This window comes from Acipenser ruthenus, chromosome 9 (genome assembly GCF_902713425.1).
Source record: "Acipenser ruthenus chromosome 9, fAciRut3.2 maternal haplotype, whole genome shotgun sequence".
Lineage (NCBI taxonomy): Eukaryota > Metazoa > Chordata > Actinopteri > Acipenseriformes > Acipenseridae > Acipenser > Acipenser ruthenus.
In genome coordinates, this window is record NC_081197.1 from 7,023,471 (window position 1) to 7,044,570 (window position 21,100).

At 39.9% G+C, this 21,100-nt stretch overlaps 1 protein-coding gene across 2 annotated transcripts; it reads left to right on the top strand.

Annotated features, from left to right (window-relative positions):
- Positions 1-245: 245 nt before the first annotated feature.
- LOC117407144 (prolyl 4-hydroxylase subunit alpha-3-like) lies at positions 246-20,212 on the top strand. Of its 2 annotated transcripts, XM_059031004.1 has the most exons (13): positions 246-745; positions 3,005-3,159; positions 3,733-3,956; positions 5,126-5,275; positions 5,508-5,559; positions 5,790-5,947; positions 6,121-6,297; positions 11,120-11,184; positions 12,962-13,121; positions 15,098-15,160; positions 16,187-16,255; positions 17,806-17,902; positions 19,674-20,212. In XM_059031004.1, the coding sequence occupies exons 1-13, from the start codon at positions 513-515 to the stop codon at positions 19,742-19,744; spliced, it is 1,674 nt and encodes a 557-aa protein (XP_058886987.1). In that variant the 5' UTR covers positions 246-512; the 3' UTR covers positions 19,745-20,212. The 2 variants fall into 2 exon arrangements, with proteins under 2 accessions (XP_058886987.1, XP_058886988.1); XM_059031005.1 differs by lacking the exon at positions 5,126-5,275 and having other exon boundaries at positions 247-745.
- Positions 20,213-21,100: the final 888 nt, after the last annotated feature.

The window sequence follows — 21,100 nt, forward strand, 5'->3', positions numbered from 1 at the left end:
TAAACAGCACTGTCGTAATAAAGACAAAAGCTTACCTTTATTTATTCCAAATAAATAAATGTGTTTTTTTTTAATCGAATTAAGTACATTTTGCTTATAATACAATTGTCTCAACGACGGCAAATAAATTGCTAAAATGGGACAACCTATCATGATTCTCTCCCACGCTTTACGATATTTCATTGTTTACAAAAAACGTAATTGTAACAGCTGGTCATTCATCTTTATGTCTTCCCATTGTTAATGAAATCTCCCCTCCCATCGCGAAACATTTCTGAGTACTGTGTCAAGCGAGTCGCTCTCGCAGTATACCAAGGAGTGAAACAGCTCACGCTGCAGCTGTGATTTTAATCTCAGAAGTTACCACATGGAATAGAAATGGTAGAAAATGTTAATCTGACAGAAGATGCGGTGAAGATGTTTTGTCAGTGAAGGGTTGTTCTTTCGGCGTCGTTTCTTTTTGTAAGGATTCTGTAATCGAATGTCCTGATTTTGGTTGGGTTGGGTCAGTCATGCAGGACAGGACTCACAGAAGCACCCGCACACACTGTGGGGTTTGCATTCTTTCTTTCAAAATGCTTCTGGTCCTGGGTTTTATAAACCTAATTCTAGCGCAGCAGACGCTATGTGAAATGTACACTTCTGTGGTTAACGTTCAGCAAGCTATAGCTGTGGAAAAAGAACTTTTGAAATATTTAAACAGTTACATTGAAGACGAAACCCTCAGGCTGAATGACTTGAAAAGGTAAGTAACAACCTCTAACTATAGCACAGGGCCGCGTGGATTTGGAATGAATGCAATATAATATAATAATCCTTGAATACATTTGCATGTAATTTTGCAGTTTACAATTCATTTACTATACCCATACTTTTTTTTTACCATGATTAACCATGTGTTTACAATGCTTTGCCTCCATATTTATGTTATATAATGCTTTTACTATGAATTACTACACTTTGCAATGTTTTTTTTATCATGGTATACCACGGAATAGCAAAGTAATTTTTTTTAAAATACGAAGGTCCTTAAGATTTACTTTTTTTAATTATAGAAAGCGTTAATGAGATTATATTAGAATGTTGTGTTTCAGATTTATAAATTGATCGTCACTCCCAAAATGCGATTCAAATTGAGATTCCAGTTGATTAACTATTGAAGACGCGCACTGCTACTCCGCTCAGTGATTCAGTTGTTGGTTGTTTTTTTTTTTTTAAGTAACGTCGAAGCTCAACCTAAAATATACCTGCTCGACATGAACTGAAGGTGAAAACATTCTTGTCGGTGCCTGAAACAGAACAGCTGTCACGAGTTTCTAACACTTCCCTGCTCTCCCTCGCACTCCCCAGTTGTTTTATGTTTCTTGCAGATTGCTGCCGTCACTTTGCGAATGCGATGTGTTTGCCGTAAGTGTTTGGTTGCATTCGTGACGATGCGCTCTACATTGCTTGTCATCAGTAGAATCTGTATAAAGTGCACCTTAAACATTTTCGAAATAATTGGCAATACAATCGCCACTTTATTTCCACTGTGGCCAATGCTGAATAATTGAAAGCAACCACAGTGGAAGATGAGTGAGCCCATCACGTAGCAACTGTACATTCAAATCTCAGTGCTCTGACTGTGAATGAGGAAAGACGCACCATTTGACCATGGCAAGAATACACATGGAAGTCACAAGTAACCTGAATACCCATACAACAAGAACAATGGGTACAAGTTCACAGTACTAGAGATTGCTCTTACAAAGCAAAGAGGTGCCATGCAACAAATTGCTCTTATTGTTGATTCCCTGACACATACACTGACCAGACATCTGGGACTCGTCAGTAACAGTGGTTCTCCTCCTGGATATCTGAGTATCATGCTGTGGAACTCTTCTAACTGGCTTAGTAAAGCAGCTATAACTGGATCCAGACATGTCCCTGACTGACTGTACACTTCAATAGGAAGACCCTGTTTACCGAGCATGCTCTGTGAATAACATTCATTAGTTCATTGTATTGTACAAACATCATTACTGCAATGCATTTTGTATTTGAGTCTTTAGCCGTTGTAAAACGGTTAGGTTTGTCACTGCTGCCGTATCCTAGTGCTTCTAATCGTATCGCTTCAATCGGACAATACCAGCGCTCTGCAACACAGGGAGGTTTTCATTCTTTCCTGTGACACTCAGTTATTTTCTTGGTTCATATGCTTGCTGAAAGTATTACCCTTCCTGTGTATTTAGGTAAATCCAGGTTAGCTGCAAGTCCCAATATTAATAGAGATTGTCTTTCTGGAATCTTCTCTTCAATCATATTACATATGTGAATAACACTGTATCTCCTGGAGCAGTGTTTCTGAAGCTCAAACATGCAGAGAGACGAAGCGGACCGTGTTCCCAGAGATGTGCAGTGAAGAAACTGCTGTCATGTAATTAAACCAGTTGCCAGAGTTTTTCAAGGAAGTGCTTTTTTACCTTCCCAGCACACTGCCAAGAACTAAGGAGCCAACCCCTCCACCCCCTGGCACTCAACAGACTGATGAAAACATTATAATGAATTTCTCATGTAGTGAACCCCTTTACTGTAACTCAGAGAGTGCCATAGGTCAGTCCTCACAGGCAATATTGTATATTACAATTATGCCTATAGTGCCTAATTTATTGGACACCCGTTATATTATTTTACAAAAGACAAACTTGCTTATTAATGGCTGCTGTACTGTCAGAAAGCGAGTCTCTGTTACAATCTGATACCAGTAATTCTGATGGGGTGGTTTATTTTCTATTAGCACCAGCACACAGCAGTTGTAGTAACATTAAGGCTAACTAAACTAACTACATGTTCTAGTTAGATTGGGACAATAGTTAAAATATTCATTTACTTTACTGCTGCAGAAAATAGGTGTCATTTTCTGACACATGAACAGTGTAAAACATGGCGTTTCCCCGGCCAGCCTCGTGTGGTGTATACAGCAGTGGCTCTAAATGAGCATCACTGCTCCTCTTGTGTTTTTCAGATTCTATGGAAAGGTGTCGAATCTGCACGCTAATGTTTTTCAGGGTGCAGGGACAGCAATGGCAAACCCTCTGTTTGCTTACACGCTGATTAAGAGGCTGCAGTCAGAGTGGCTCAATGTGGTCTACAGCAACGAAGCAAACGAGAACACCCAAGGTAACATTACCCTTTCAATTCCAGCATGGGACAGGGGCACTATTATTATTATTATTATTATTATTATTATTATTATTATTATTATTATTATTATTATTATTATTATTATTATTATTATTATTATTATTTGTTTATTTAGCAGACGCCTTTATCCAAGGTGACTTACAGAGACTAGGGTGTGTGAACTATGCATCAGCTGCAGAGTCACTTACAATTACGTCTCACCCGAAAGACGGAGAACAAGGAGGTTAAGTGACTTGCTCAGGGTCACACAGTGAGTCAGTGGCTGAGGTGGGATTTGAACCAGGGACCTCCAGGTTACAAGCCCTGTTCTTAAACAACTGGACCACACAGCCTCCTTGTACTAACTGCAGTCAGGCCTGTGCCAGTAAGCACTAAGACAGCTTCCCCTTCCAGCTGCATCTCAGTCCTGACCTGGACACCCACTGGGTCCAGATCTGACCACAGATCTCCAGAGGTGAAGGACGTGAGGATCACAGAGTGGTAAAGACTGAACACAAAAACGTGTATATGTTAGAGTTTAGAGTTTCCAGCTTTTTTTTTTTCTTCCAGCCTTCAAGAGCGGCTATGAGAAAGAGGAGAGCCGCCTGCCAAAGTTCGAGGATCTGCAGGGGGCAGCAAAGGGGCTGATGAGGCTGCAGGATGTGTACGCCCTGAGTGTGAAGGGACTGGTCAATGGACTCTTCCAGAGAGACACTGCAGGGGGCGCCGTGGACATCTACCGAGCAGTGAATTCCATCACCCTGTCGGGAGACGACTGCTTCCTCATCGGGAAGGTATCCTGCAGATAGTTTGCAAAAGAGCCGCTTTAATCTTTTCCAGAATTATATGAAATGGATGGAATTTCTGAGCAGTGTTTAAAAAATGACAGTTGTTAACCATGCATTTAGACCTGCCAATGTTAAAATCTGTTTGTACTTAATATTTCATACACAATTGAATCATTTTGTATTTCTTTGGAGTTCTGCTTCAGGGATAACAGTCAAAATAGAAGCAAAGTCATTTTGTACAATAGTTGCTTCCTGTATTATTCAATATGAAAACTCTTTGGCTGCCTGAAGGCGTGGTGATTTCACAACTGAAATTCAGACTAAGACATCTGAATAACAATTGTGCAGTGCAGACAATGAACCGATTGAAGTGTTGGGAATCCTATGGATTGAAGGGCCATAAACGGGCATATCCTCAGAGGACAAAGGCAACTGGCTGCAATGAATGAATGTCAGTTGTTTTTGTTTTGTTTTGTCAATAGCAAGCAAACATACTTTGTTTGCCCAAAGCAAGCGAATTGGAAGCTTCAGAGAACATTTTAGTTTTAGTTTTGGTTAAAATAAAGTGGAAGATCAAAGCTTTCTTTGCATCACACCTTTCATGAGCATTGCATTTATATTTACACAAAAATATATAAATCAGTACTCGACATTAGCACCTTCAATCTCGCTATTTAGTCCTACAATTCAATGCCACTTCTTTGCATTAAGCCAATAAAGAAAAATTAATCTAATCGCGATAACAGATTAGACTACCATTGCATTGCAACTATCAGACCTATGATCTAAACAAGGCACACCTGAAATGAAGCTGGGGCCCTTTTGGTTTTGCTGTTCTTAATTTCTTTATTAGCCACAGCTTATATGCAGCTAAAGGACTAGTTAAGACTGTAGTTGCAGTCCAATGTTATCTTAACCTTAATAATAGGCCTATAGCTTAATAAACATTTTTCATCAGTTAGCTAAACTCAGTCAAAACTGACATCTGGTAGCTGTAGAACTACATAAAAGCCAGGCAGGGTCAAATGTCGATCACTGATAGTCATTCATGACTTGCTGTGATTCACCGTTGTGGAGTTACTCGTGTTTTGGCTCAGGAGGAGCAGAAGATATCCCTTCCGTAGTATGCTAATGATGATGATGATGCAAAGTGTCTCCTGCTTCACGGCGTTCAGGTTGCCTATGAGATGGAAGACTATTACCACTCAGTCCTGTGGCTGGAGCCGGCGGCCTCTCTTTTCCGCCGAGCCTACAGGACCTGGAACACCGAGGATGAGGGCAGTCTGGAGGACGTGCTGGACCACCTGGCCTTCTCGCACTTCAAGGCAATTGTGTTTTCCATTCCCTACAGAAAACATACAGGACAGAAACTCTTCTTGGTCACACTTAATGTGAAGGTTATTACAGCTCTGTAATTCCTAGATGAATCCGTTATTTGCGTGCTATGATGATTCATCAGTTTAAAATAAGAGCTGCAGTAAAGCCCCCTCACACTGGCTTCCACAGGACCATTGCTGCTGCAGTTTTAAACTCCTCTCTCTCTCTCTTGTGTTTCAGACAGGAAATGTCTCCTATGCCCTCAGTCTCTCCAGAGAGATCCTGCACTTGGGTGAGTTATAACTCACCACTCCTAGCCGGGCTGGTTATACATTTTATATGAGAAAATCTTTGCACACTACAGGACTGGTTACCAGGGGGTCGTTTGGATAACAGGTGTTTTTTTTTTTTTTTACGTCGAACGTTTTACTGCATATTAATTTAATGGATACCATAATCTATAAAGTGCAAAAATTATACTTATTAAAAGGGCACTAATGTTTTTTTTGTTTTGTTTTACAGATCCATCTAACAAAAGGGTGACCAGGAACATTGAAAAATATGAAAAGATCCTGGCTGCATCACCAGCTAACAGTGACGTTTTAATACAAAGGCCAAATACGACATACCTGCAGACAAGGAATACATACGAGTGGCTCTGTCAGACACTGGGATCCCAGGTAACACAGATACCTGAATAAGAAGGGGGCTGGACATTGGTGTCTATTCTGTGAAGCAGCACTGCAAAAAGAGTGTAGTGGAACTGGCATGGGACAGGTTAAAATAGGCAGGAGGCTTGTGTTTTCCAATCAGCTCTGCAACAGCGAATTTCACATGTTGGTTCTCGTTTCAGCCAAGGCATTATGAAAATCCCAGACTGCACTGCGATTTCCATACCAACAGCAACCCAGCTCTGGTTCTCAAGCCCATGAGAAGAGAGGTTGTGAGCCTGCAGCCTTACGTGGTTCTGTACCACAGCTTCATCAGCGACCATGAAGCCAAGACCATAAAGGAATTTTCAGCCCCCGGAGTAAGGTTATATATCATTCACCACTGTAGATCAAATTTCTGTTTCGTCACGTACCCATTGGGAATGTGTTTTACCAGGTTCAACATGGAAGAACGCTCAACAAGATTATGGGATGTGTTAATGGCTGATTATAGGGGGAAGAGGTCCACAGTAGCGCAGGCTTACGAGTTTTAGGGCAGCAGTATTATGACTCGGCATTGTGAGTCAATAGAAACTTCTCCTATCATCATATCATAATGGAACACTTTCGTTGAGGGTTGTCATTCCCTTGTTGTCTAGCTGTGTTTTAGAAGGCTTTCGCACCACAGAACTTAGCTGTCTAGCTAAGTGATGGACAGCGAGCCAGTGACAATATGAAAGCGTTGTGTCATAGAATTGCTTAATGCTGGAAAGGGTACAGGGAGTTTTTAATGTGCGCTGCTCATTTTAAAAAAAAAAAAAAAAAAAAAAAAGAAAAAAAAAGAAAGGAAATCAGAAAGTGGGCCATTACAGTATTTTTTTTTTTAGCTTAATGTTTGAACATTCTGGGTATAAGGTGTGTGTCATTCTAAATATTGCAAGCTCAATTTTATTCTTGTTAAAATCTTGTTGGCCCCATTGAATGTAACAGTAGACCCATATGAAAAAACTAAACATAGAATATTGCAGTTCTGCCAAAGATCATATAGTGTCTCTTTGTAAATAACGTTTGAGCACCGATGATCTTGGCTTGGAATGCAGCACAGCAATTAGTCTTATAAGGGAGAGATGCTGGTGAATATTGATTTCTATCTAGGCCACATACAAATGTGACTGACGTTTTTATTTTGGAGCACCCTGAGCTTATTTGACTTGGCAGTGTTCTTCACCTTCTGTTTGTTTTAGGAACTTTCCAATTTTAAAAGTTTTGAATCTCGTTCATTTAGTGTAGCCTTTTAGTCTGCAGGTCAGGTGCTAGTTCCTTACTGGGTTATCAAACAGGGATCTCTGTGTCTGAGAGGCACCCAGAGTTACATACCAGGGACAGACGAGTCTTAGAATGTGATATTGACTCTTTTTAGCTGTTGCTCTCCTCTTTAAAATTGCAAATGAGTAAAATGATTTGATGAGAAGTCTTTATTGGTATCTTAATCGTATTATGTTGTTTGTTTCTTTAGTATTTGTGCATAGATTATGATTCAGTGTTTTATAGTTTTGGATAGAAAAATAATTGAAACTCAACCTAGCTATAAAGAATATAAGATAATCACACGGTGGTTACTTGGTGACTAATGGAGTCATACACATCTCATTTTGGAAATCTAATTTAAACAGAACTTCACCCAAACAAAGATTTGACAGGTGTACAAAAGGGCAGGTCTGCACTAACAAGGGGTAGAGCCCTTCCTTTCCCTCGTGTCTCGCAGTGTCATAGAGCAGGGCTGTAGCGGGACGGGGAGCTCGCTCTCTGGATTACCTCAGCGATTGGGAATGATGTTCTTTTGTTTATGCGTGTTATTCTTGCTACTTGACTCCGCTCTCTTAACCAATGTGCATATTTGGCAATAAAGATGAGGAATGGAAAGTCTTTCCAGCTGATATCGGATCTTTGTCTGGACACATTTAAACCATTCAATATGTGGGGGAGCCTGGGAGGGACGTGTGGCAAACCAGAAAAGGAGAAACTTCATTTTCCTGCACGTTTGAATGACTTTTCATTTGTCACACTGGACTCAGAGACTAGAGGTTAAAGACTGCATTACTTTTGGTCTGGTTCCAGAATTCATAGCGTAGCAAAACCACCGATGGGCGTAAGGTTCTAGGTACTGTGTGACACAAACTGCTCTAGTCTTTGTGGGTTCTGTTTCAATCTACTCGGTCAATGCGTGTCTCTGTGCTGTGGCTGGCTGTCAGTTTGCCTTTCACAAGGGTAGCAATCGTATATCTACTCCATGCGAGGCTCACGTTCAGATGTGAGCATTCTGAGTCTGTTCTTTTCACGTGATTGATTTCTGTGATTGCCGTGGAAACCACAGCGCACAATTCCATTCGGGGAAAAATCCATGTGAATAGAGAGACAAGTGTGAACTTTTCATAACTGCAACTAGTGGAAGATTAAGAACAAGGCCCTATACCAATAGTTTAAAACAATATACTGTACTGCCTTCTGCCATGGGAAAATAATACATTCGCCAGCGTGTCTCCGTTACATTATGGCCCATGCTAGTAGACTCACTCAAGGGCGTCCACCACCCCCTAACAGTTTCTGTAGGTAGGTGTCACAAAGACGGCCGGAGTGGGTGGTGTCAGACCAGAGCCAGGAAATAAACAACAGAGACTTGGGGTTTTGGTTAAGCTGAGCGCGTGACCGCGCTCAGCATTTAATAACAGAACAGAACAGAAAATAAAAGGTTTGAAACAACAAAAACACAGGACACGGCACTTGTAGCCAAAATAAACAGACGAACAAAACGGACTAGACAGTGCACAGACAGACGAACAAAACACGGTGAGCAGATAACACTAATATTTACGTTCTTTTATATTTACTTTACTCCTTCTCTCTCTCCCGTTCTCCACTCACCGAACACCTAACCCCGACTGAATGAAATGTGCGTCTATATATACTATTGTGCTGGGATTCAATTACCAATTAATTATTCACTTGAATCCCAGCACGTGAATTAATTCTGTGCAACCCCGTGCTCACATATTACATTTAACCAGCACGTGAAGTGATTTGTGCCCTCCCCGTGCCTAAATATAAATCTACACTTTTTAAATACACGTGAAACACAGACCCGTTTATATACCGTGTACCAATCTATACACCAACATTTAACACACGCACGCAACATACAACATATAACACACAAATGCACACAGGGGCGGAGCACATTGCCACAGTAGGGTAATTCCTGAAGCTGCCTGTCACCATATCACCTTGCCAGGCTGGCAACAACATGAAAGAATATGTGTCTATATGAAAAAGGCCTTATTTGTTTTTCGCTCTATAGCACTGCAGCTGCAACCCTGGCTTGTTTTTTTCACTCCTTTATTATATAAAGGGCTGCGTCTTTTTTATGAGATTTTCTCTAGCTACGTCCAATTAAGAGAACACCCTCCCTAGATGTCTGCTGTTTTTAAATCCTGAGGTCTTATCATTTCTTCCATTAGCTCTTGGCTCGGAGAGACCGGTATTAACTGTCTCGACATTTGGAGCCTGTCAGACAAAAATGCAACTCGCTTCTGTTTCTTATAAAACAAAATGATTCCTCCCCTTGCTTTATTAGCTTCAGTGCAGCAGTGGACCACGGCACACATTATAATGGGACTTGTACAATCCATGTCTGTCAATATGTAATATATTCTTCTATTCCTTTTATATAATTGATTGGCTGCAGTGAATCATTTTCTTGTAGTTCGGCACTAGTTTGTTATTGTACACTATATAAAGTTACAAGTGTTGCATTTAATGTCGTGGCCTAACCTGAGAAAGTACAGTTTAAGAAATATGTCAAGCAGAATTTTAACTTGTAATGAACTCCAGGTTGCTAACTAATGCTATCTTAATCACAAGCATTCCATAATTATATCCCATTTATTCAGTACAGCCGCTGCCTGGGGGCTGGTGAGACAGTGGTTGCTGCTGGGTGAAAAAATAGTTTGGAGAAGCTTGGTTGCAAGATAAATATACACAGCTGAAGGAGCGAAGTCTTTGACATGTTTTAGTCAGGTCATAACCTCTCACCCTGCACCCTGTCACTCTTTCCTGCTGCTGTTGCCATGGTTACTAATAGTCTCTAGCCTGTGACATCAGAACCTTAATCATATCCGAGTCTTACAATGAGCCATTGAATGAAGCATGTGAACTGCATTTACTCATTTTTTTGCTCCAGCACAAAATGTGATTCACTTTTTGGCATGGAATAAGTGAATGTTTTCGAAACTACAAAAAAAAAAACTTGTTCATGCAGAATCAGTTTTCCTCAAAGAATCACAATTATTTTTACAATATAAAACAAGACAGCACTCAGGACAGCATCTTCACTGCTAATACCCATAACGAAGTTGTGTGTTGCTAGGGTTATACCATTAGTTATACAAAATGTGCCTTTGCTAAATGTGGTCCGTAATGTATCTATACATCTATGTTTTAAACCGTGAAAGTTTTCTTTTAGAAAAGCACTTCATTCGAGCAAAAGATTAATATCACTTGCTGTGTCGTTTGGACAGCTTGATTTGTCATGTCATAAAATCCCATTTAAGAAAATTTCTGGGCAGCTAACTACAAATTATCATTCAGCAGTGTAGAGTAGTGGTTAGGGCTCTGGACTCTTGACTGGGGGGTTGTTGGCTCAATCCCAGGTGGAGGACACTACTGCTGTACCCTTGCACAAGGTACTTTACCTAGATTGCTCCAGTAAAAGCCCAACTGTATAAATGGGTAATTGTATGTAAAAATAATGTGATATCTTGTAACAATTGTAAGTCACCCTGGATAAGGGCGTCTGCTAAGAAATACATAATAATAATAATAATAATAATAATTATAAAATATATTAATTTATTTTTAATGGCCAATTTTATTTGCTTCCATTGTCAATTTACCAATAATGCATTAAATATCAGTAAAAACTAATTGCTATGCTTTATCAAAATTTTTTTAAAAAAAATACTCCTTTAGGGCTTACTACCTTTTGGTTTATGAAAAATGTGATGTTTTCATCTAACTTTGATGCTGTATGTGCTGGACTGCGGGGTCCTGGCACCTCGCACCTCTTTATGTGGTATCCACATTTGAAATCCACATGCATCAGGAGTGTAGCTTTGTGTCATTGTTTGTATTCTTTGCCATCATCAGTTGCAGAGATCAGTGGTGGCCTCGGGAGTGAAGCAGTCCACAGTGGAGTACCGGATCAGTAAAAGGTAATTAAGACTCCAGAACCAGGGCTGCACCAGCTGTCCTAACACTGGGCAATACCGGAAAACTCCATCTGGGAATAAATGATGAAACCATTGACCCAAGAGCCATATTTAATACACCATTCACATTAAGAAAAATGTGTTGAATACAAAACTGTCGAATCATGCTGATGTTACGTTTGGGAGACGATCCCCACTGTGCTGTAAAAACACCTCAAGCGCAGCAGTCCGCTTCAGTGCCATGTGGCACACAGGTAGAGCACATTGGGGAGATTTTCTTTTAGAATCTTTACTTGTCGGCTTCCATTTTAGTTGTCTGAAACTAAATTGGTAACTTTTGTACAAATACAGCAGTGTGGAGTAGTGGTTAGGGCTCTGGACTCTTGACCGGAGGGTCGTGGGTTCAGTCCCCGGTGGGGACACTGCTGCTGTACCCTTGAGCAAGGTACCTAGATTGCTCCAGTAAAAACCCAACTGTATAAATGGGTAATTGTATGTAAAAAAAAAAATAATAATAATACTGTGATATCTTGTAACAATTGTACGTCGCCCTGGATAAGGGCGTCAGCTAAGAAATAAATAATAATAATAAAATAGAATATTGTCTCCCAGTGTTTATGATTTTAACCTCCAGTGTTAGAGGTTCTGAACTTCCTTGAAATCAATGGAAGAGAGTCTGAAACCAGATTCCTGTGATTTACTGAAACTCTCTGTGATGAGACCTACATGTATGTCTGTAACTTTCCAGCTGGGGAGTGGGCTTCACTGACTGTCAGCAGGGACACACACCTGCACATCATTGAGTCATCAATAAAGTCCCTGCTTTCTATTAAAAAAGGACTGAATCTTATCAACTAAGCAGAGCAGGGACTTTATGAAATGGGGGCAAAATATTGGTTTGGGCATGGTAGCCCTGGCACACCTGACAAAAAAAAACAACCTGATCACAAATACCTGAGGTTAGATATTGTGTTTGTGTGCATGTGGGTATGTTTGCGGGTTTGCATGCATGTCAGCTTGGGTAGTAATGTTCCTTCAGTCTTTTATGAGGATATTTTAAATCCACTGAATAAAACTACTGCCGCACGATCACATTCTGTAAAGCAAGTGAACCGATGCCAGAAAAATACAACGGCCATAAAAGTCAAGTTGCCTTCTAGCTATTTTGGAGTTTGCCTTCCTTAAGTACCCTGTAAATCATGACCGTTTGAAAGCATATATAAACTTTGTTTCCTTGCAAAATTAAGAAAAGCAATGAAAGTACTTTAATGACTGGGCAACTGAAGGATTTGGCATACCTACTGATATTTTTCCACAGCGCAGAGGATGGAGCCTGCCAATGCTATTGTTATATGTGGAAATAAAGTTCCTTCATTATTTTATATATACTGTGGCACCAACATCTTTCATATAATTATCAAAAGTTATATATATTAGAGACTCAGTGTGTGACACAATAACCCTGCCAGTCTGCCGCAAACAAGATGGGCTTTAAAAATATCAAATAAACACATGAAAGTTATGATGCCTCCTGCTGCTTTCGCAGTATTATTCAAAACAGATTCAAATATGATGCTATTGAGGAAAGGAATTAATTTCTTATTAGAATGTGTGTGTTTGTGTGTGTAAAAACTTCCAATTGTACAGAAGCCATAAGATGTAAATATAGTGTTCTATACTTTTAGTCCTGTAGTTAACATCATTTAATTGCACTTGTACATTTTGTCCAAACCCAAAGTAAAAGTAGGCCTTGTAAAGTCCTGTAATTGTGTCGTTTCAGTGCCTGGCTTAAGGACACAGCTCACCCAGTGGTGCAAAAACTGGACCAGCGCATTGCAGCATTGACAGGGTTAAATGTGCATCCCCCGTACGCTGAGTACCTCCAGGTGGTAAATTATGGGATTGGAGGACACTATGAACCTCATTTCGACCACGCCACTGTAAGTACTTCCAGAAGCCTGGATATTCTGAACATTGAAGCACTTTTAATAGAATTGGTCTTTATTTCTAATGTGAGTGTTGAATAGCCGCCTAGTGGACAAAGGTGTAACTGCAGTTAGTTTTAATACTTTTTAAATTTTTTTTTAACCCTTTGCGGTCCATTGTCGGACTGGGTCCGACATTGCAATTATTCCTCACAGGTCCTTTGTCGGACTGGGTCCGACATCATTATAGCAACGCAATAAACGGGTGTTTAGTCGTTTTTTCTCCGGAAAAAGCCGAGAAAACCATTCAATTGCCGAGTGGTAGCGACAGGAGCCGAGACAAGTCGGAAAAAAAAAAAAAAAAAAAAAAAAAGGCGTATTTCATGAATAGTCATACATGGTATCAGGTATCAGATAATGGGCGTCCATAATAAACAAGCTGGCTAAGTGCGTCAGCGCACTGAGACTATCATGGACATTTGCAGAGCTTTTTTCAGATGTTATAGTAATAAAATAATGACTTTGATCGCATTATTGAGGAGTTTGGTGATAAAACGAGTGATCTGGAGATGATCGATCGGTATGTACGACTATTATTATTATTATTATTTATTTCTTACACAGCTGAACGCTATAGCAAACAAAAGGCTGGGGAGGGGCTGGAGATGCCTAGTGTGTGCTTTGTTGATATGCAGGGCCATTTAAACCCGTTTGACTGTGAAAAAAAATACTTTTAAACAGCGCGTATAAAATTAACTGCGCGTGTGAAAATTAATTATTCCTGGCGTGCCTGACGCGCGATTAATAAATGGACCGCAAAGTGAATGGTGGAATGGTGCCTGGTGATTAATGCCCTTTCTACACAGCAGGCTAGCCTGAACCTCTGTGAAAACACACAGGAAAGTGTGCCGAGTCATGGAGTCAGAACTACAGTGACTCCCAGGACAAATGGAGTATTGGAATAGGGGATTAGGAAGACATTTCATTTAATCAGCAAGGTTTCAACATCTCTCTGTCAGAGGGGTCCGGATTACTTTCTTCACCCAGGCTGAACAGCAGCACATTTTATTTATGACGCCGTTAGCCTTTATAATAGCTTTTAAAAAGCAACACAAAACAAACAACACCTAAAGAAAATGGATGGATTTGTCAGTTTTGCAGTGTAAAGCTGAAGTAATTGCACACGGTTATCATAGTATTTGCTGCTTTTTTACACGACAAGGTCACGCAGTAGCTGTTATCAATATCTTCAATGATACCAGATATTTGAAAGACACGGAATACATGTAGAGTTTATTCATATATAAACATCTAGCAATGGCCCTTTGATAGGCCAAATTCAAATACTGAATACCATCTGCTGAGAAGACACGGATATGAATATATATTATATATACACAAGTATCAGATCCTTCAGAAAAGTTTACCACAATATTTTTGCATTTTTACCATGGTTTTCTTGTGATTATACTAAGCATTTACCATGGTTTATCCTGGTTTGCTATATATCAGGGCAGCAGTGTGGAGTAGTGGTTAGGGCTCTGGACTCTTGACCGGAGGGTTGTGGGTTCAGTCCCCAGTGGGGGACACTGCTGTTGTACCCTTGAGCAAGGTAGTTTACCTAGATTGCCCCAGTAAAAACCCAACTGTATAAATGGGTAATTGCATGTAAAAATAATGTGATATCTGTATAATGTGATATCTGTATAATGTGATATCTTGTAACAATTGTAAGTCGCCCTGGATAAGGGCGTCTGCTAAGAAATAAATAATAATAATATCCAGTATTCATATGCTTTACTATACTTCACTGTTCTTTATAATGCTTACCTTATGCTGTGCAATGCTTTCACTATTATTTATTACACTTTGCTGTGCTTTTACTGTGGGATATATAACAGACATCCTGTGCACATCATGTCAGAATAGTTGTAATTGCAAATACATAAATTATAGACATTTGTGTGTGTTTCTTTTCGTATTCTAAATAGTCTGAGTCGAGTCCCTTATACAAACTGAATACAGGAAATCGAGTGGCGACGTTCATGATATATGTAAGTATGAGCCTTTCATCCCTACAGAAAAACTGTTTGAATGACACCATAGAATATTAAGTGTGGTTAAACTAATTGCTGATTATAAATATTTGGTTAATGCAAGCCTCATAACCACATTCTTCTAAATCGCTCCTCACTGAAGAGGTTTGAGACTATCCAGCATACCAAAACATTTCAAGAAATGATTGTAACATTTAATAAGCAGAGGTGAAACTATTCAAAACTAAGCAGACTAGCGTTTCAGCCACTGATGAAGGCACTAGCTGACACTGATAGTCTAGCTTAGAGTTTCAGATGAATATATAATGCAATATTTCATCTCGTTTGTGTACAGGTTGGTGATGCTTTTGAATTTTAACATCGAATCTTTCACTACAGGGGTGTGTACAGAGACACTCTGAACCAAAACGTAAAGCATACCAAATTGCCAAGAGTCCAGTCGAGGGCTGTTAAGGAAATGTGTGCCATGTAACCCCAGACATAGATACAGCCCTCTTTAGTTAAGAGGCTGAATTACTGTAGTTAAAATGAAGTTCTGCTTGTTAAGACCAATCCTGCAGAGTAGGAGGTCATAGAGTCAGCCTTTCACATGCAAATGAAAACACTTCTTACTTTTATAAGTTAATTGGTCAAGTAAACGCCATTGGTAGATTGAAGTTGAAAACAATACAGGATAAGATTCACTATAATGAAGCTGTTTCTACCATCGCCACATCAGCACTTATTAAACTTACATATTGTTTTGCATGATGCTTGTTTAAAAAGTATGTTTCATAACTGAATTGTATTCACTTGAGTGAACCTGAAACTAAAGGCAAAACAACAGGCACTTGGGAGAATTCTTGAGTGGTTGGTATCCATTTTTAAAACCCTACCAACTTTTAAAATTAAATTCAGTTAGGCAACTACTTTTTTTTTTTTAGAAGGCAATCGCTGATAAATGATTGTTTTATAAATGAATATCAATATGTTAACCTTTTCATTTTCCATACAGGAAAACCTAATGTGTCTTTTTTTTTTCAGCTCAACTCTGTGGAAGCGGGTGGATCAACTGCTTTTATTTCTGCGAACTTCAGTGTACCTGTAGTGAAGGTAAACTCGCATTGCAAAATATCTAACACAACTCCCAAGTGTACAGGAAAAATGTAAATGCATTGTTTATCATGGTGACTGTTTTTTAAATCTACGAATAACAAACTACTGCTTGTTTCCTGCAGAATGCTGTAACTACAAGTAGATTGCAACTGCAGTATACGGATCGTACAGTCCTGTAAAGTTTACATATTTTGTCAATGAATTAATTGTGGTTGGTGTGTAATGAGACATTGTGGTAATAGAATCATATGTCTAGGAATGTTTGTGAATTGAGTGTTTTGATTCGCTGAGTGGGTCTTGAGGTGATTTGTCATGTTCCTGCTTTAAATTCCAACTCGCGCTGCTCATAGAACATCCAGAATTATTTTCTTTTCTTGTGAAAGAGAGGAGGAGCAGCAAGTACAGCAAACGTGCCTTTAATGTGTGAAAGCAAACCGGCCTCCTGAGCACTGTGGCACTCCAGTTTTATTGCAGCTGCCACCTCCTGTGCCCCGCAAGGTAGCAAAACCACAGACTTTCCAAAACCGCAGCTTTTTAATATGGACTCCCAACAGGGAAAGCTTGACTGTTACAGAGGCTTTACAAGGCTGCAAGGTTCATGAAGGAGACCAGGCCTTTTCACAATACTTTATTTAACCCAAAATAAACATGCATTTAGCATGTGCAAACTGAAGCTTGGGGATCACTGTCTGGAGTACTGCCATTTGTCAATATGTTTTTTTACTGAAGATATTGAGAGTTTATTAGTAATATAAAACATAAAGGAAATGGGTTCTAAAATTTACAAGGGGATGATTCATAATTCTAAAAAAACACACACACACCAAGCTATGTCAGTTTTTTTTTTAAATCTAATATGTTAATAGGATTAGCCTTTCCTGTCCACACAGACATGCACATACAAACTAGAGCAGAAGTCTAGGTTGTTACTTGCAATTACACCTTTGTTTAACCTTGCTGCATTGAAGAGGCCGCTGTAAATCAAGCTGTGCAACCCCTCCTGCGGTGTAAAGGGTGTGTGTAGAGTTGATATAAAGAGGAGCTCCGGGTGACTTCTTACTTGTCCTCTGGTCATCTCTGCCCCGCTGCTGACCCTCGGGCCATGTGTGTGTGTTTACCTTAGGAAATAAACTCCCCTTGTAATAATAGGGAGCCTACCCTGCCTGACCACTCACTGCCCACACAGCACAATCTACAAGGACTAAACCTGGGCAGTTTGAACTATGTTGTAAAAGCAACAATAATCAAGTTTTTCTTTGTGTGCATCTGGTCTTTCTTGATTTTGTTTTCTCCACAATGGAACATGAATTATATACAAATACAGTACTGACTTGGGGGTTTCCACCCCCTTCCTGCCCCCATAAGACGAAAGCAGACCCTTTTGAATAATAGATATATTTTAATTTTAATATTTTGCTTCTCTGACATGCATTTTGAATGTCTAAAGAATCATTTTGGCCTTAATTTTGAAACCCCTTTGAATATAAACATTTTATAGTAATCTTGAATGAGTCCTATTGTTTTTAATTGGTATCATTTTCTTCCAGAATGCAGCCTTGTTCTGGTGGAACCTACACAGAAATGGGAAAGGCAATGGCGACACTCTCCATGCTGGCTGTCCAGTACTTGTTGGAGATAAATGGGGTAAGGATTGCATAGCAAATACTGTAGAACTGGAAGGAATTGTTTTTTCCAAAGGTATTTAATGTCAGTGAGGTTTCCATACTGCATTCTGCTTTATCAATCTGCAGCTCATCTTTGCTGAAACTTAGCGATTGGCAATGTTTTTTAATTTTAAACAGTACCAAGATAACTTTTGTTTTTTTCACTTTTTCTGATCTATAATTTAAAACAAATGAATGCGTGCTTGGGAACCAGTGCTACTAGGTTACATGTTACGAAGCGTCCCCCCCCCCCCCAGCCCATCCCAGACGGATGCGATGCTGAGGTGCTAGGGAGACTGTACTTCGGTTGAACCCTGGAGCCAGCCTAGCCACCGTTGTGTGTGCTGGTGGGCCAGGGAAGCCTCAAATAGGCTGGTCCCTGGAGACAGCATTACACTTCAGCCATAGGAAATCCACATTACCTGCTGAAGGAAGGCTGGTATATTACAGCAAAGCTACATATAGGCTGCTGCCCACAACTACTATCTCCTTTTACCTTGACGAAGCTGAGTCCAATATTAGCTTGAAGTAAATAACAGCTCCTCTCAAGTAATAATAATGACCATGCTTTACACTTGGTTTGCCTCTTGAAATAAGTTGCACTTTCATAAAAGTATAAAAAAAAAGTATTCTGACCAAATGCTTTTCTTCTGTACCCTCTTGTGGCGGGGTATCCTCCACCCGTGTGTATTTTGTGTTTTATGTTGTATGTGGCGTGTTTCAGGTTGTCTGTTATATGTGTATATAGTGGTGCACGGAATACAAATTGGGCTTAGCTTGAATGATTTCAAATATATAGTTGTATTTAGGCACTTCACGTGCAGCTAAAGTATGTAATAGTATGTCAGCATGGGGAATGCACAAATTAGTTCACGTGCTGGGATTCAAGTGAATGATTAATTAGTAATTAAATCCCAGCACAGCTCTATATATAGTGTCAGTTTTCACGCACATGGGGTTGGGTGTACAGCGAGGAGGTACGGGAGAGAGAAAGGAGATTAAAAATACTAATATAACAAATGCTTCGGGTGCTGGAAGCACCAGCACCATACTTGTTTAGTTGGTGTCAGTTTTGTGTTCGTGATTTGTTTTTGTGTTGATTTGTGAGCATTGTTTTTGTCAAACCTTTATATTTTCTTTATTTAATAAAAGCGCATATTCACTCTGTGTTTCTGTTCCGGGTCTAATGTCACCACTACAGCCATCTTTGTGACACCTATACATTGACAGTACAATGTCGGCTGAATTGGGCCTAGTCTTCTGGCTGTGCTAATTCCACAGAGGGAAAGTGTCGGGGGGGGGGTACAATTCTGTGTTGCAAGAGTATGATCACAGCAGGCATTACCTGTAAGGAAAGGGTCAATTATCAACCAGTTAATGCTTGCTGTGTTTAAGAAACTGAATTCTGTTTACTGGCCAGCGGGTACTACATTATATCCTAAAGAATGTTCCTGTTAAAGTTGTTGGCCTCAGGCAACAATCCACTGCATGTTTTCTAGAATAGAAAGACGAGCCTGTCGCCATGTATTGCATTATTAGCACCTAGAAGACCACTGATTTTCAGTTTGCAAGATGTAAAAGCTACGCTCTTTAATGTTGCTGTTGTCTATCTGTAATGTAGAGTTTATCATTGAACTTATGAAGCTTTAATATGTGAAATATACCTTTTTTTAAATACCCATTTTGATGTTGGTGTCTCTTTCATTTCATGACAATAGTGTGTGAGTAATGAGCTCATCCTATCATTTCAGTGGCTAACAAGTGGGTGCATGAGTTCGGGCAGGAGTTCCAGCGACGCTGCAGTCCCAACCCTGATGACTGACGAGGAAGCAGGATTGGGGGACCTCTTGGAGTACAAGAGTCATCCAGAGAGCTGGAGCGAGGAGGGGGTGGGGAGGGGGGAGGCAGCCTAGGACTAACCTGGAGCTCTGATTGGAAGAGCCTGTGGGAGGACTGTCTATGCTGACTGGCCAGGACTGGAGGGGAATCTGGCCTGCAGCCAGGAAGGCATGCCTCAGCCCTCACTGACTCTCTTCCACACTCAGCCAAGGAGACACAAGGCAGTGGAATATCTCTCATAGAATTTCAGCTGGCATGCAGGGACAAATCTACTGTCAGTCTGAAAGTCGGTTGCCATTAGTTCTGCATGCTTGCAGGCTTTTTGACAGCATGCAAAAAATGACAGCTTTACCCCTTCCCCTCCCAGACTTTATTTTTTTATGTTGTTTGCAACGAACACATTCTTAAAACATGGACATTGCTGCAATAAAAAGGACATTGGTAAACTGTGTTGCAAAGCACATTATAATGTGGTCAAGTAAAGAAAGGGTGGGGGAAAAAAAGTATGGTAAATACAGGGTCAAATATTTGTAAAGAAATCTCTATCTCTCTATCTCTCTACGACATTGCTATTGTTTTAAAACTTCTCCATGAGGTATTGACAGCAGTAGAACTACACAAGATACAACAACAAGAAAAGGAGCTACGTGTCCCCCAGACGCTCAATACAAAAACTTGATCCCAGCCAATTACTTTATAGACCCATTGTAATCACAGCCTTACAGTACTACCAGCTGGGTCAGTTTTGCCTACATTTACCTTACTATACTTTAGGTCCAGTATTTACCAAAACCAGTCTTTAATTCCTGTTGTAATCCCTTACTGTCATAAATGGAGGCCTGCTGTTTATAGCCTACAGCTTTCCCAGGCTCTCCTAGCTGTACAGGGAATGACTTGTGTTACTGGCACAAGGTCACTCTTCATTGTTAGCGCAGTTGCTGTTACTTTGTGATGTGGGCTCAAGCAACTGGGAAAACATCTGTTTTCATCATTTGTCCTGTTAAAGCACACTGCAGATTGAAGCCTGTATAATTATGTAATTACATTAGAAAAAGAACATTTCCCACAGACTTAATAGTAATTTATTTCCCATCATTCGGAGGCACTGCAAGAGAAATAGAATTCTAATTTAGTGCTAGGATATGGGACAAACACAAGCTTCTGGGGTTCAGCTGTGTTGAAAGGTGAAGGCATGTGGTTACGTCTTTATGATTTCCAGACAATTAGAGGATCCAGCATTAAATCACTCTATAAAATCACCTCCTACATGCTGCATATTTACATTTAATTCAAAAGTTTTTTTTGGTTTTTTTTTAAATTGCAATTGACATTTGTAATT

Excerpts from the sequence above, each read along its gene's own strand:
- LOC117407144 (XM_059031004.1), top strand. The coding sequence starts at position 513 with ATGCAGGACAGGACTCACAGAAGCACCCGCACACACTGTGGGGTTTGC. Across the intron at positions 6,298-11,119 it reads AGGAATTTTCAGCCCCCGGA|TTGCAGAGATCAGTGGTGGC; the intron begins GTAAGGTTATAT and ends TGCCATCATCAG. Across the intron at positions 17,903-19,673 it reads ACTTGTTGGAGATAAATGGG|TGGCTAACAAGTGGGTGCAT; the intron begins GTAAGGATTGCA and ends CTATCATTTCAG.